The 16,399-nt window shown below is 49.3% G+C and overlaps 1 protein-coding gene and 1 non-coding gene across 2 annotated transcripts; one reads left to right on the plus strand and one right to left on the minus strand.

Annotated features, from left to right (window-relative positions):
• Positions 1-1,025: 1,025 nt before the first annotated feature.
• LOC115098409 lies at positions 1,026-1,132 on the minus strand. Its single transcript, XR_003858499.1, has one exon. It is a non-coding gene; the product is annotated as a U6 spliceosomal RNA (small nuclear RNA).
• A 280-nt stretch (positions 1,133-1,412) lies between these two features.
• Positions 1,413-15,788, plus strand: MED16 (mediator complex subunit 16). Its single transcript, XM_029613469.1, has 15 exons — positions 1,413-1,482; positions 1,964-2,124; positions 2,267-2,374; positions 2,939-3,108; positions 3,435-3,866; positions 3,953-4,058; positions 10,465-10,620; positions 11,273-11,484; positions 11,630-11,836; positions 12,558-12,768; positions 13,347-13,480; positions 13,573-13,765; positions 14,356-14,572; positions 14,770-14,853; positions 15,392-15,788. The coding sequence occupies exons 2-15, from the start codon at positions 1,989-1,991 to the stop codon at positions 15,516-15,518; spliced, it is 2,493 nt and encodes an 830-aa protein (XP_029469329.1). The 5' UTR covers positions 1,413-1,482; positions 1,964-1,988; the 3' UTR covers positions 15,519-15,788.
• The last annotated feature ends 611 nt before the right edge of the window (positions 15,789-16,399 follow it).

Raw genomic sequence — 16,399 nt, forward strand, 5'->3', positions numbered from 1 at the left:
GATCCACAGATACACTAAATTAACTCTAACAGATAGGTTCATCCAGGCCGCCATATCCTGTTTCACTTTCCCGATGAGGGGACGCTAATTTTTAGCAAATAAATCCTTATAGTCATGAGGAATGAAAATCCCCAAATATCTGAATCCCTCCAGTACCACCCGGAAATGCGACAGAGATTCCGGTACTGTTTCCGCAGTTCCTATAGGAAACAGGTCAGGCTTGTCAAAATTGACCTTATGGCCTGAGAGAGTACCATTTTTGGTCAAAATATCAAGTCATGTACGTTTGGTCGGTCACATACACAAGAACGTCATCTGCATATAGTGAAATCCTCTGGTCCCTCCCCCATACCTTAAACCCTCTCCTATTTGGATTCTGCCTGATAGCTATGGCCAAAGGCTCTATCGCCAGATCAAAAAATGGGGAGGAAGAGGACACCCTTGCCGAGTACCACGGGCTACATGAAAAAACGGGGTAAGAGAACTTTTTCCAATAATTCACGCCCTGGGTCTGGTATGACTTGCCCAAACCCAGTGAATAAATATATCTGGGATGTCAGCTTGCCCCAAAACCTCAAAAAGAAAAGATCATATCAAAGGCCTTCTCTTTAATAGGCCTAAAATTAGGGCAAAAATCGGTATAAAATGATTGTCACCTTTGAAAATTTCAGACATTTATGGGTGAAAATTGGTTTAAATTGAAAATGAGGGATCCTAAATATACACCACATTAGAAGAGACACCTGATTATGATCTCTTTGTGCTGAACATGTTTCCGATGCGGGTGATAACGGGCTGCTTCACGAATTTAAGCAGGGACCACGCTAATCCTGAATAATAAAACTGTGGAACAGCTTGAATTTGCATGCCATTTTTACTAATCCTGAATAATTCATGAATTTTCATGTTATCCTTTCTAATCCTGAACTATAAAAACATGTAACAGTTCTCGAATTCGCGCGTCATGGTTGCTAATTCTGAATAATTCATTAGTTTTCCTGTCATCCTTGCTAATCCTGAGTACTAAAAATATGGAACGCTTCACGAATTTGCGTGTCATCCTTGCGCAGGGGCCATGCTAATCTTCTCTGTATCGTTCCAATTTTAGTATATGTGCTGCCGAAGCGAGCACGACTTTACAGGGCAGCGATTCTGTATTTATATCCCTAGAATCGTCAGTGCTTTTATCTTGTGGCGATTACCATGTTGGGATGTTTCAAATTACACACGAGAAAATACACAATGATAACGATGCCATGAGTATGGCATAGCGTCCTTCACTTTAGAAAAGTAATTTGTTTTAATTTCTCTTACTTTTTTCAGCACTGAGGCGCATGGCATCCTGGAATAATCTATGCAAATGTATCAGTGACGACATAAGTATGCTGCGACTTTCAGAATGCAAAGCGGTGGGAGAGGATTGTCGGGTGGAAGTGACGCCAGGGGAGGCCCTTCTGGATCTGAGGGCGAGAGAGAGGGGAGGTAGGTAGGGTGAGAGGAGGAAGCCACGGGCTGAGAGATGGGAGGTCAGAGGGTGCGAGACGGAGTATGAGGGAAGAAGCCCGGGGAAACTGGCGATGAGAGAATCGGAGGGGGGTCGCCGGGGGAGCACGCATGGGTAGATGAAGAAAAACTCTCTAATCCTTCCTGTTAAAGAGCAGGTCCCTTATCACCAGAGCCCGTTACATCTCGGGATCGCTGATGGTAATGATCGTGCTTTCCTGCTCCGGGACAAATAGCAGCAAGACCGTTCCTAGCTCCCCAGCTTAGTTTACGGAAAAATATTCCCGCTTTAGTATTCTGACATCCCTGGACAGGGATTGACATGCCTGATTCCCTAGAGCGCCTTTGACTGGCCTTTCTAAAGTAGCAGTAAAAAAAAAAGACAAAGATAAACCTGCTGCCAGGGAATACAGACTTTGCAGAACTTTTTTGAGTCGGTGTTTCTGTCTTTGGTTCTTAGCCACGCAGTGGGCTCCAGCTGCAGAATGGATGTAGCCTATGTCTGTGAGTGGGACAAAGTACCTAAGAGTGACCATTGTCCTTCAATCCCTCTGGTTTGTGCTTGGTCCTGCCGTAACTTGATAGCATTTACCACAGATCTCAAAAATGAGGAGGAAAAAGGTATGTGTCAGGGTGATCTGGGTTTTGTGCGGTGTGCTGTAATCTCTCTATGTGTGACATGTCCCCTAATAGCCCCCGGGAAGTCCATATATTGTAGGACTCAATCATTGGCTTTTTGTCCCATTTCTTCATTGTTTTCTAGCTCTTACCCACATGATCCATATCCTGGACACCGAGCACCCATGGGATGGATACTCCATTAATTCTGGGCACAGCGAGGTCATCACTTGCTTGGAATGGGACCAATCAGGTAGAGTTCCCTATTCTATGACTGTGTGCCTGTGGCTGTTGACCTGCAACTGAGGGCTGAGTACAGATGGCTGTTTAGGTGCTTGCCGTAAGGACCGAGTGGAACTTACTGTGACTGTCTGGTTTGTTGTGAATAGAATCCTAAGACCCAGTCTCACCATTTAAAAAGTTTCACTTCCTGCCCTAAGTACAAGCGAGGAAACAAAACACTGAAATTCTAAATTTTGTTCTCATTATAGGGTCCTGTTATGTATCTCTTTTTTTTTTTTGTTTGTTTGTTTTTGTTTTGTTAAATGATTTTGGTTCCTTACTAAAGATAATGTTCCATTATCCCACTTCCTGCACACGGGAGCTAGGAAAGATGCTTGTATAGTTTTGTAACTCTTACCCTGAAATGTTTTGATGCTTAAGGTTTTAAGAATGAAGGAATCATAAAAGCTGCTGGCCCTTTCTGGGCTGCCTCAGGGAGGATGAGAAGCTGGCAGGAAGCTTTGTTTTTATGATTGGTATTTCTAGAGCAGCACTGGAAGGAGCAGTGCCTGCTTTAATTGTTTTCTTCTGTTAGGTTCCAGGCTCCTGTCTGCTGATGCCGATGGATGCATCAAATGCTGGGGGATGACCGACCACTTAGCCAACAGCTGGGAGCACACTGTAGGAAGTTTGGTGGAGGGAGATCCTATCGTGGCCCTCTCCTGGTTACACAATGGAGTAAAGCTGGCCCTCCACGTGGAAAAGGTTTGTGGTATTCCAGGGGTGTTTTAAGTTCAGTAAAAGTCTGGGTTAGACTCTGGAGCAGCATCCCACCAGTGGCTCTGTTAGTATGTGCAGCCTTTGAAGGACTTAGGCTTATTTTAAGAATGCCCAATTTTATTCAGAAATTGGTTTTTAGAAAATAAAAGGAATCGTTATCTACTCAATCTTAAACTCATGTTCAAACAAAAATGAGATTTTTCTTTTTTACAACTTGAGCAGAGCTGTCAAGTGACTAGCAACTCTGGTGGGGTTTAATGTTTATACAAAATTCCATTTATTCTGACACTTGTCTTTTATTTCCTCTCCAGTCCGGTGCATCTAACTTTGGAGAGAAGTTTTCCCGGGTTAAGTTCTCTCCCTCTCTCACTCTGTTTGGCGGGAAGCCCATGGAAGGATGGATTGCAGTCACCATCAGTGGCCTAGTGACAGTCTCTTTACTGAAACCTAATGGACAGGTGCTGACATCCACCGAGAGCCTGTGCCGCCTGCGCTGCAGGGTTGCACTGGCAGACATTGCCTTCACTGGTGGGGGTAACATTGTGGTGGCCACGTCAGATGGCAGCAGCACCTCCCCTGTCCAGTTCTACAAAGTATGTGTCAGCGTGGTGAGTGAGAAGTGCAAAATTGACACTGAGATTCTGCCCTCACTCTTCATGCGTTGTACAACAGACCCTGCGCGCAAAGACAAGTACTCTGCCGTCACGCACCTAAAGTTCCTGGCTAGGGACATGTCTGAGCAGGTGAGCTCTCTGCAGGAAATGGGGCATACCAGGAGCCCTCTGCTTCTGCTTCTTGCTCATCTGTGCTCTGTCTGTTTTTTTTTAAGGTGCTGTTGTGTGCCTCCAGCCAGATGAGCAGCATTGTGGAGTGCTGGTCCCTGAGGAAGGAAGGGCTCCCAGTCAACAACATTTTTCAGCAACTGTCGCCTATGGGTAAGCGCCAGCTGCCCTGTGATTCTTACCATCCTTCCCATTGTGCTCTTGTTTCTAAAGCACCATGTCCAGCTGTTACACTCGCTCTTAAGTTTGTCTCCTCATTGCTCTCCAGTTTTCTTCAAGGGCTGGAGGGCATGACTTTTCTCTTCCTGGCTTCACTTCCTTCCAGGGTCTGATGTGTGCATCCTCCTGAAATAGCTCCATTTTTCTCCATCGTCTCCCGAGTGCTCAGGATGCAGATGTCTCTCTCATGGGTTTTTGGATGCACGCCAGATGTCACTGTGAGAGCAGTGGTGGTTTTGGCTTTTTTGTGGTTATTAATCCAGAGTGGGGCAAGAGGGCACTCGTGTGAGCAGAGCTAATAATCTCTTGATTATGTTTCTTGTGTATCTCCGGGATGGGGCATGGTCTGCGCACGTCCCTTCTCTTCAGTGAAGTGTGGCACTCTGGGTAAAAGCCACTTCTGCTAAAAATAAAAATCCTAATGGGGCTGTGTAGGCTGCAGACTCATTGGGTTTAATCCTAAGATATATTTAATAAGCCATAAAATACAGGGGCTAGCTTTTTTTTTCCACAGAATGCATGCATTGTTTCTTAATTATATCACATGTGCTGCCTCATTTAATATCCACTTCACTGTACAAAGCAGAGTCAGATAAATGTGCTGCAGCACAGACTAGCAGACTAAGCCAAGCTAGAGGCCTCAGGAAGGAAGGCTACATGTAGGGATGATTGGGGAAGGGTGTCCTTGAGGATTCAGTGGCTTAGCAGAGGTGGTGGAGTTTCGGCTTAGACTGCCCCCATCTGCCTTAATCTTGGCCTACAGACACTGCTGCTGCTGTATGGTGTTCAGAGAGACTCTTGCAAAATGTTCTTTGCTGGGGGATGGGGTAGAGCAGACTCATGGGTCTTTAATTAACATGATTTATAGCTAGAATATATATATATATATTTTTTTTTTTTTTTTGCTGCCACCCCCATCTCTGGGAAGCAGTCCAAGATCCCATTTTCTCTTATTCCAGCAGAGATTGCGCACCTAGCACCCTGCTATCTCTTAGAGACCCAATCAAATTCAAACATCCCTTTCTTCTGCTTGGCATCTCACTCTGGCATCAATGTAATAAGATGCAAGTAAAAAAAAAAAAGTACACTGAATTGCAGCGCACGTTTTCTTTACTGATGCTTTATAAAGTTAACTCCTTATGCAGTAAGCTAATGGTGTACTAATACATCAGGATTAAAAAAAAAATGCTGAAAATGTGTGTAAAAGACCTGCTTAGCTTGCACAAAGCTCTGTTCAGATTTCACTGCTTCCACCGTTACACTGTTTCCGTTTTGTGTGCTGACCCTAGTTAGACTCTTTTTTTTTTTTTCTTTCATGATGTGTATGTTCAGGTTTCTGAAGTAGATTTTTCTAGGAGTTATAAAAAGTTCCTGTTCGTACCCCAGATCAGTCCAGACAAGTGGGTTTATGCCTCCAGCAGATGGAGGCAGTCAACAAAACCTTGGAGACGCTGCTACATAACAGAGAGTGCCACCTGCAGTCCCCTCAGTATTTCTTTGTCTCCAGCAGATGGTAGAGGTGAAATCCTGCAGTCTGGAATTTAAAAAAACCCCCAAAAAACCCCAGGAAGTAGCAGGAGGAGCAGCAGCAAGAGCAGGGCTGAGGCAGTCTGAGCGGCTGCATTAGTTTCTCTGCCGCGAGGCATGTAAGGGGGCGGGGGGAGAATTCTTTCCTCCATCGGGTCCGGGAGCTGTGACAGCGCCGTTTTTCTCTTTGCGTCGGCAGGATCTATTTTTAGGCAAGAGTGCGCCGGCATACCGCCTCCCGTGCAGCGCGGCAGAGTTTGTCACAACTGGTTCACGACAGGCGCTCCTCGATCAACTGTGTTTTGCCAGGAATGCGTCTCCAGAGGGGCTGGGATCTTCGGGGGGGGGGGGGGGCGGGGGTGGCAGCAGGAGCACAAGGTTGGCTGGCCCGGCTCTGGGGGCCTCGGGAGGGGGGGGGGGTCGAAGGAGCCGGCGGCCATTTTGTTTACATGTACTGGGAGCCAGGCTGCTGTTCCAGAGCCTCGGGATTCCCCTCCCATGCTGTTTCCTGCGGAGCAAGACCCTGCTGGTGGCAGGGGAAGGGAACAGGTGTAGGGGGATGCAGACACAGACCCTTCTTCTTTGGATAAGGAAGTTTATTCAATGGATTTTGTCCTGCTCCATAAGGCCTATTTGGCTAAGAAGGGAGCAGGGACCAAGAGGCCTTTACCCAGGAAGTCCCAGGTGGCTAAGAAGCCTAGGCATGCAGAGTCCAGAGGGATCCTGCGGTCCTTGGGTCTCAAGAGGTCTATGGTGGAAGAAGACATGTCAGATGGCTATGAAATTAGTCGGCAGATGTGTGGTCTAAAGCCCAGCTGTCTAACCTCCCCTTCAAGAGCAAGCTGCTATTTTGAGATAATTTGGAGCAGCTTATGGAGCAGTTGGGGAGTCGAAGGGTAATAAGTTGCCTGAGGACAGGAGAACCCCCAAGAAGTCTTTTCCTCCACGAGCTGGATTCCGAGCGGCGAGGAGATTTTGCACTGGCAGGAGCCCTGGGTCGGTGGCGCAAAAACAGAGTTCAGGTAGACAGCAGTCCTTTTGAGCCCAACCCAGACCTCCGAGGGAAGGTGGCTCCTAAGGGGGAGGTGGAAGTAAGATTGGTTAATGAAGGCAGGCTGGTCCACTCCTCTCCAGAGGCTATTGGAAGGAGGCTGTCCCCCTTTTATGAGGAGTGGACCAAGATCACATCAGACCAGTGGGTCCTGGAGATGGTAAGAGATGGCTACGCCTTAGAATTTTCTCATCCGCTCAGGGATGCCATTGTAATCTCCCGCTGTGTCTTCCGGGGCAAGCGAGAGGTGGTGTGGGATATGTTGCAATGGCTACAGCTCCTGTGCACCAATGTCCCAATGCCCCCTTTGGAGAGGGGGCAAGGTCAATACTCTGTGTACTTCGAGGTGCCCAAAAAGGAGGGGACGTTTCATCCCATTCTCAATCTGCAGAAGGACAATGCTTCCCTTCGGGTGCCCTGGTTTCGGATGGAGATATTGGGCATGCTGAAAGGGGCAGTGCGCAAAGGGGAGTTGTTGGACTTGATGGCAGCCTATCTCAATATTCCCATTCGGGCCAAACACCAGAGGTTCCTGAGTTTCATGGTCCTGGGGGAACATTTCCAGTTTTGGGCCCTTCTCTTTGATTTGGCGACGGCGCTGTGCTCATTCACAAAGATGGTGATGATGGTGGTGGCGCTTAGGGAAGGGGGGTATCCTGGTGCACTGTACCTGGAAGATTGGCTAGTACGGGTGAAGTCGAAAGTGGAGTGTTGCTCGGTCCAGCAGGTCCTGCAACTCCTGAATTCGTTGGGCCGAGTGACGAATCTGGCAAAGAGTCATTTGAAGCCGTCCTAGTCGTTTGGAATATCTGGGGGCTCACTTCAAGGCCCGGATAGGGAAGGTGTTCCTGACTACAGAGAGGGTAGTCAAATTGCAGAGTCAAGTTCTTTGGCTGCTGCGGCTGTCTGTTCCCAGGGTCTGGGATTATTTGCGGGTTCCATGGCTTCTATGCTGGATTTAGTTCCATGGTCTTTAGCTCTCATGCGTCCTCTGCAGAGGGCTCTGTTGTCGCATTGAAATCCGCTTTCAGAGGAATTTCAGCTTCCGTTGCCAGAGGAGGCCAGGTTCAGTCTCTCGTGGTGGCTGTCTCGGCACAATCTGAAGAAAGGAATGGACCTGGAAGTGCCCGACTGGGTGGTGGTGACCACGGATGCCAGCCTGCCTGGTTGTGAGGCAGTCAAAGGAAATTGGCCCAGGTTCAGTGGCTGTCAGAGGAGGCGATCTGGTCCATCAGTCGGCTGGCATCCAGGGCACTGCGCAAAGCCTTACTGGCATTTCTCATGCTCATTCAAGACAAATCAGTGCGAGTGTTCTCTGACAATGCAATGACAGTGGCACACATCAACGGTCAGGGCGGAACGAAGAGTTGCTTAATAGCGCTAGAGGCGCAAGAAATGTTTATTTGGGCAGAGAAACATCTAGTAAGGATAGCTGCTCCCCATGTGGCTGAAGTGGACAATGTGCAGGCAGACTTCATCAGCAGACAACATCTGGATCTGGGGCAGTGGGAGTTGTCGGTGGAGCAGACCAGCGGTAGACCTCATGGTAACTCTAGAAAGTGCGAAGATTGATCGGTTTTTCAGTTGTAGAAGGGAGGTTGGATTGGAGGGCATCGACACTCTTGTTCATCCGAGGCTGACACATCTGTTGCCATATGTGTTTTCACGGTAGGTTGAGTGCTGCAGCGCATCAAGCTTTATCTGGGCAGAGTGATTCTGGTGGCACCCGAATGGCCGCGCCGGCTGCGGTTTGCGGACCACCTTCATCTAACAGTGGACAGTCCAGTTCGCGTGACCCATCTGTCAGGGTTGTTGCGGCAGGGACTCGTATTTTCAGACCGGGAGGATCGCTTTTGTCTAGCAGCTTGGCTTTGGAGAGGCAACATCTCCGCTTGAAGGGTTATTCGGAGCCTGTGATTGTGACTTTGCTTCAGCAAAGGAGACCTTCCACATCATTGGCTTATGTCAGAGTGTGGAAAGTGTTTTGAATCCTGGTGTTTGCAGAACAAGGTTCAGCCTTTGAAGGTGGACATTCCATAGATCCTGACCTTTTTGCAAACTGCTTGGCTAAGGGTTTGGCCTATAATTCCCTTCGGGTTCAGGTGGCAGCCTTATGGTCCCTTTGAGGTAGGATTCAGGGAAGACTGTTGCTGTCTCATCCAGATGTGGTTTGTTTCTTCAAGGGGGCAAAACATCTGTGTCCTCCAGTTCGGAAGATTTGCCCAGCATGGAATTTGAATTTGGTTCTTACAGTGCTGTGTGGCTTCCCTTTGAACCGATTAGGAGGGCTTCTTTAAAGGTCTTAACTCTGAAGGCTGTTTTCCTAGTGGCTATCTGTTCAGCTAGAAGGATTTCTGAGTTGCAAGCTTTGTTGTATAGGGATCCTTTCCTGCGTTTTTCGAAGGAGGGGATTTCTTTATGTATGGTTCCTTCCTTTTTTGCCTAAAGTGGTTTCCTCCTTTCACCTTAACCAGCTTATCGAGCTACCGGCCTTTCCAAATTTGTCTGCAGATGCTCCTTTGGTGAGGGAGCTTCACTTATTGGATGTGCAATGAATTGTTTTGTGGTATCTTAAGGTGACAAATGCCTTTTGGAGATCTGATAATCTATTTGTCCTGTCCACTGGAGCAAAGAAGGGAAATAAGGCTTCCAAGAGCGCTATTGTACGATGGTTAAAAGAGACGACAGCTTCGGCCTTTACAGATGTAAGCTGGTCTTGCCCAGGGGGTTGAGAGTGCAGTCCATTAGGCTCCAGGCAATCTCGTGGGCGGGGTGTCAACTGCTTTCTCTGCAGGAGATTTGTTGTGCGGCGACGTGGTCTTCTCTTCACACTTTTACCAGTCATTACCGCTTGAATGTGCGGGTGCCAGAAGAGGTGACCTTTGGAAAAAGCGTGTTGCATGCAGGTTTTTTGAGCTCCCGCCCAGAATAGAGGGGCTTGGGTACATCCTATTTGTCTGGACTGATCTGGGGTACAAGCAGGAAAAGAAAGTTGGTTCTTACCTGCTAATTTTTGTTCCTGAAGTATCATGCATGAGTCCAGAGACCCATCCCCATCTTTCGAAAGACTTCCTCGCTTCTGGATGTTGCTGAGTTTAGTTTAGTTTATTGGTTTTTATATACCGACACATCAGACAAGCCTTCACATCGGTTCACACATGATAAAAAGATTAGAAATACAATGATTATAAATAGTAACAGCTAAAAAACTATATAGGGTAAAAGAATAAATTAGCTGTTAAGAGAGATAAAATCATAGATTAATTAAATAGTATAATCATAAAACATTAAGATAGAAATTAAACTGAGCTGGTATGTGATTATATTCAGAGCAATGAGAAATGTACATAGTTTGGTATGTGTTTTTTGTGTTAGGTTAAGGGGGGGGGGTAGTTTTCAGGGGGCTCCAACATTTAAGTATCTGTTCACCCAAGGTTTATTGGGGTTTAAGGTAGACATCTTGGCTTGGGTACAGGTCAATACTGAGGGACTGCAGGTGGCACTCTCGGTTATATAGCAGACCCTCAAAGTTTTGTTCTCTGTCTCCATCTGCTGGTAGGGATGTATAAATCCACTTGTCTGGACTGATCTGTGATACTTCAGGAACAAAAATTAGCAGGTAAGAACCAATTTTCCTATTCTCTTTCTCACAGGTGAGGAAACAGTGTTCTTTCATGCATAAGCCCTAAGCAGAGCCCAGGGAAAGCAGATGGTAGAGGAAGAGAATAGCTAAGGGAATTAATGCATTTTTTTTCATTGAAGTTGGAGACAAACAGCCAATGATTCTGAAATGGCGCATCCTGTCGGCGACCAATGATCTGGGGCGAGTGTCCGCAGTGGCTTTACCAAAACTGCCCGTCTCCCTCACCAACACAGACCTGAAAGTGGCCAACGACACAAAGTTCTGCCCTGGATTAGGTGAGGAGGCAGTACCAGTTTCCCTTTTCTTTTATTCTATTTCTCTGGCACTCCCAGAGTCTACTTGTGTTTTTTCAGTTATCACAAGGCCACTGGCTCCCAGACGTCTGGCTGTCTTCCGACTGACTGGTTGTGAAAGGAAAGGGCATCAGAACTTGCTTTCGGGGATTATTCCCCATGAACTTGTCTTTCATTTTAGAAGAGAGACCCATAAGGACCAGCCAGAAGGTTCCTTGGAGAGCCATCCCACCGCCCCTGCGGGGTTTGCTAAAACAGCCTGTTGTAGCACTGCCAGGCTCAGGGTGGCTGCACTAGGCTTCCTACATGGCAAGTACTTAGCTGTGCCACCGGGTTGTTAGACTGGCTCACCATTTTGGTATGTTGTGGAACTGGGTGCAGCTCCTTCCTTTCCCTGTCTGGGCATAGAGGGGTTGGAGGCCCCTCTGCCTGTCATAACTGCTGGGTCCTGGCCTGGTAGTGGGGGATGGAGGGGGGGCAGGGGGCAAAGTGCACTATAATTGCCTGGCTTGTGGGCTCCTCAGTGGGAACTTTGCTGTGAGTGTTTCTCTGCCTGTGGACGGAGGCTCACATACGTGGTGAAGCTCTCACATGCGTGGTGAAGCTCTCACATGCTGTTTCTTTTTGCTCCCAGGATTAGCCTTGGCATTCCATGACGGCAGCGTCCACATTGTCCATCGCCTCTCTTTGCAGACCATGGCGGTGCTCTACAGCTCCTCCTCCCAGCGACCTGGGGATGAGCAGGCAGTGAAGCGCCAGCGCACGGCCGGCCCTTCTGTTCACTTTAAGGCCATGCAGCTATCCTGGACCTCACTCGCCCTGGTAGGGATCGATAACTATGGGAAGGTAAGAGGAAGCAAGATCACTGGCGGGCTTCAAGGTCATTCTTGGAGGTTTTCTTACTGTACAAGGTTTGCATCGGTAACTTGTTATTTTTTTGCCAGGCATGTCCTGCCTGGCAGCGCTGACCCGTTCTCTGTGTTCTGCACAGTTGAGCCTGCTGAGGATCTCCCCGTCCATGGGGCACACGCTGGATATGAACACGTCACTGCGCCACCTGCTCTTCCTGCTGGAGTACTGCATGGTGACAGGCTACGACTGGTGGGATATCCTGCTGCACGTGCAGCCCAGCATGGTGCAGAACCTGGTCGAGAAGCTGCACGAGGAGTACACGCGGCAGAACGCAGCCTTGCAGCAGGTGAGGGGGGGTCGCAGCCCGCAGACCTGAGCGCAGGGGGAGGCTCTCTGCAGCAGGAAGGGTGCAGACTCTGAGCTGCTGTGGTTCTTAAACCTTTCAGCTTTCTTCCTGTAACACTTTTTAATAGCAGGTTCTTTGTGTAAGCCAACTCATACTCTAGGTATCTGTGTGCTTTTGATATGAACTTTGCTGCCCTCTGTTCTACCCCCCTCCTACTCCATTTTCAAAATGAACACCGTGACTGGTGTTAGGAGCTGGTGTGGGCGGGCTGGAGCATTGCCAGGAATGTCTTTCCTGTTGGTGAATGATGAGTGTCTGTTGCTTTGGGAGTTCGTTATCTTGCAGATGTTGCTCTTCTCATGATGGCTCTGTCTGTAATTGCTGAGGTTGCTGGTTTTATTTTTATGTTTGCAGCTCCATTCCTGCCCCAGGACGCCCTGCCTGGGGTCTGCATTGTGCTTTGTTAATCTGCTTTCTGACGGGAAAGAAGGCCTATGAGATTGCCGTGTATGTGTGCATGTTCCCTCCTCCACCAAACGTTTCTGTCCTATGCACATGAAATTTGGAGGATGTGTTGGGGGGGGGGGGGCACCTGAGGACTCTGATCAGGGCATCCCAGAATCTGGGCCGGATTTCTTGCCTGCTCTGGTTTTGGTATAAACAATGAAGCTGAGACTCTCTCTGGCTCAGTTCCTGCATGATGTGATTTTTTTCTAACTAGGTTCTTTCCACCCGGATCGTAGCCATGAAAGCCTCTCTCTGCAAGCTGTCCTCCGGCACCATTGCGCGAGTCTACGACTACCACGCCAAGCTTTTCCTCATCGCCATCAGCTGCACGCTGAAGTCCCTGCTCCGCCCACACTTCCTGAACACGCCCGACAAGAGTCCCGGGGACCGACTGACGGAGATCTGTGCCAAGGTTACAGACATAGGTAGCATCGGGCTTCTTTCTCACTTCCTAATGTCTGAACAGAATGGCAGCTCTGCCGGGGGGGGGCAGCGTCCACCAGTCCTCCCGCTGCGTCACCAAGGAATGTTGAGCACTAAAACGCTTTGGCCGTATAAAAATAAAAACAGGGGAGCGACATGCCTGCCTGGCTTGGTATGCCTTCTAAATTCAACATACCCTTTTATCGCTCTGAAGCAAATCATAGAAACATAGAAATGACGGCAGAAGAAGACCAAACGGCCCATCCAGTCTGCCCAGCAAGCTTTGCACTCTTTTTTTTTTCTCTCTCATACTTATCTGTTACTCTTGGCTTTTAGTAACCTTGATTCTATTTCCCTTCCACCCCCACCATTAATGTAGAGAGCAGTGTTGGAGCTGCCTCTAAGTGAAATATCTAGCTTAATTAGTCAGGGGTAGTAACCGCCGCAATAAGCGAGCTATTGCGGCGGTTAAATCAGCACATTTTTCTCTTGCTAGGCCTTAAAAATCTGCTGTTCTGGCTGGAGTGATGGGGCAGAGGCCCGGCTGGTAATGGCTCCTGCTTGTACTCGTGTGTTTCAGACATCGACAAAGTGATGATAAACCTGAAGACGGAGGAGTTTGTCCTGGAGATGACCACCCTGCAGTCATTGCAGCAGCTCATCCAGTGGGTAGGGGACTTTGTGCTTTACCTGCTGGCCAGCCTGCCCAACCAGGTAAGAGCACAGGCCCAAGCTCTGGCAGGAGACATATTCCCTCGGTGCCTTCCCTTCTCCGACTGCTTTTGTTTCCTTCTCCGCATTGTTAGGGGTCCCCTGTACGCCCTGGGAATAGCTTCCTGCGGGACGGATTCTCTCTGGGAATGCTGCGGGAGCTGATGGTGGTGATTCGCATCTGGGGCCTGCTGAAGCCCAGCTGCCTCCCCATCTACACGGCGACCTCGGACACTCAGGACAGCCTGTCGCTGCTCTTCCGCCTGCTCACCAAGCTCTGGCTGTGCTGTAAGACTCCTCCCTCTCCTCGAGGCCCTCTTTCATCACTGAGAATCCTTTTGGTGGTTTGGTGTTCCAGTGGAGTGGGTGGAAGCAAAAACAGTAACAGAAATCATAAAAACCCTAGGAAGGGTCCCTAGTTGCGAGGAAACCAGAGATAACTGGGATCTGTGGCCTTGCACCAGGAAGTTAATTGGGGAGAGGCTGGATGGGTCTGCGATCTGCTGCTGTATTCTATGTTTCTAAGTTTTACAGTGGTGGGAGCCCCCTCCCACCACCCCCCTACTTTTCACTAAGCTGCCTTCAGCACCACACCTCAGTCATATATTTTTCACCTCCTCTTGGTGGTCGTGATAGCAATTCCAGCCCTGAGAGTGGCACCTCTGAAACCAAAAACATGGTGGTGCTGCTGCTCCCCTTCTGGCTATGAGGATAAGTGCAGGGTACGGATGGAGGGGTCTCTGCACAGCAGAGGGGGGGGGGGGGAAGGGGGGACATGCCCCAGGATGCAGCGCCCTCCCTTCATCAGTTCAGCGATTTTAAAGCAGCAGCGCAGCCCCTGCGCACTAACGGGTGGATCTTGCGCCTGTGTCTTTCAGCTCGCGATGAGAACCACCTGAGCGAGCCGGACGACACCCTGATCGATGAGTGCTGCCTCCTGCCCAGCCAGCTGCTCATTCCCAGCATGGACTGGCTGCCCATCAGCAACGGCCTTATCAGCAAGTTACAGAGCAAGCAGCCCCTGCGTCTGCAGTTCGGGAAGGCTCCCAGCCTGCCCAGCCACACCATGGGATCGCAGTTTGATGCCATCGCCAGGTGGGGAGTGCCAATAAAATAAGTCTGGAATGGAAGAGAGTACCCGGGGATAGGGCCCACAGAGCTAGTGAGCCCTCCGACCCAGCGGTTTCCTCCCAGTTTAGTTAAAAACCAGGGCTGGGGGCTATTTCTGGCATCATGACCTGCTGCCAAGAATTGTTTGATTCCCTTCTCCGTGTCCTCCTTCTCTCATTCAGGGCACCTGGACAACCAAAACTCGACCACCTGAGGCGGCTGCATTTGGGAGCATTTCCCACGGAGGAGTGCAAAGCTTGTACAAGGTAGGGGGGCAGGCGTCTAACCACCCCCCCTCCCCCCTCGTATGTGTCAGGTGCAAAGCTCTCCTCTCTCGCTCTAGCCTGAAAGCAGGGCGGACGTCCATGCCCACACCTCCGTGCATGTGAGAAATGTACCAGCCCTTTTGGCTCGGGCTCAGGAGAAGCCTCTTCTCCTTTGCCTTTCCGTGGGCAGTATTTTACTAGGGCCCTTTTTCTTGTGCAAAGCTGAAACTGTGTAGCAGTACAGCAGCGGGCGGTGGTAGAGCTCACTCGCTGGACGCCTTTAGCAGATTCTTTGCTGTGGTCCTGCGTGTTTTAATAGTGCCTGAGCTTTGCAGAGTGACTTTGTTTTGCCAAGGGTACGTGAGAGCCTCGTGTTTAGGAGAGAGGGCAGTGAGGATACGTCATAGCCCTCTTGCTTTTGGGGGATGGTCCCCCTTGGTAAGGATACCTCGGAGCCTTGTGCTTTGGGGAATGGTCAGCAAGGGTACGTCACACCTCCTCCGTGGTTTTGGTTTTTTTTTTTTTGTTTCTTAAGCAGATGCGGCTGTGTGACCATGCTGAAATCTCCCAATAAGACCACAGCAGTGAAACAATGGGAGCAGCGCTGGATCAAGAACTGCCTGTGCGGGGGGCTATGGAGAAGGATACCCCTCAGCTACTCCTAGCCTCGTGAACGGGAGAGGGCGACTCTGTCCTGCGCTACCTAGGACGAGGAACTCTTATTTGCTTGCTGTGCTGTAGTCTCGCGTGTGTTCTCCAGCTCAGGCTGGTGCCGCTGCGGGCATGAGGTACGCCTGCCTCCCCTTCCCTGTTTGGTGAGGGTGCGAGACAGCTTCCTGATCGGCTCTTGTGAGAGACTCTCGGCTGGCGACACTTTTGTACAGACATTCCTTTTTTATTTTTTTATTTTCCCAATTAAATTGTAATGAACCTTCCTAAAGCCTTTGGAGGTGTGGAAAATGAGCCGTGTTCTATTAGTCTTCACCCTGCTCAGTCGCTTTTCAGGACGCTCCGTCAGGAGGGAGCACTCGAGCCAGTGGTGTGACTCTGAGCCTGAGGGGGATCGGGCGCTCTGCTCAGAGAGGGTGCTCCTGCCATTGCTGATATGCTCTCCAGGTAGGAACAGCTGTGGCTTTTCTCCCTGGCTTCAGCTGAGGCCGGGCACTTCCCTGCTGGAGTGCAGCGTTCTCATCCATTTCATGATCTCACTGGGAGTGCAGGGAGAACAGATGTCCCTCATCTCTATCCTGTACTGGAGCAAACTTGTATTTTTCTTGTGTGATACAGTGGGAAAGCCATGTGCCTGGTAGGCTATCTTTTATGCTTGGAAAATGGGGTTGTGTTGTGATGAGGTCAAATTCTGTATCTCCTCAGAGTATTAACATTTCTACAGTACACACAGGCCTTTCCAGCCTCTGCTTAACTAATGATTGTTTGTTTCTAAGGCATCAACTTTAATCCACAGGAATTAAGTGACTATGTATTGTCACACAAGACTGCCTTGTTTATCTGCTGCCCTTTCCCCCCCCACCTCCCTTAGCTACTT

Source organism: Rhinatrema bivittatum, chromosome 8, assembly GCF_901001135.1.
Source record: "Rhinatrema bivittatum chromosome 8, aRhiBiv1.1, whole genome shotgun sequence".
Classification (NCBI taxonomy): domain Eukaryota; kingdom Metazoa; phylum Chordata; class Amphibia; order Gymnophiona; family Rhinatrematidae; genus Rhinatrema; species Rhinatrema bivittatum.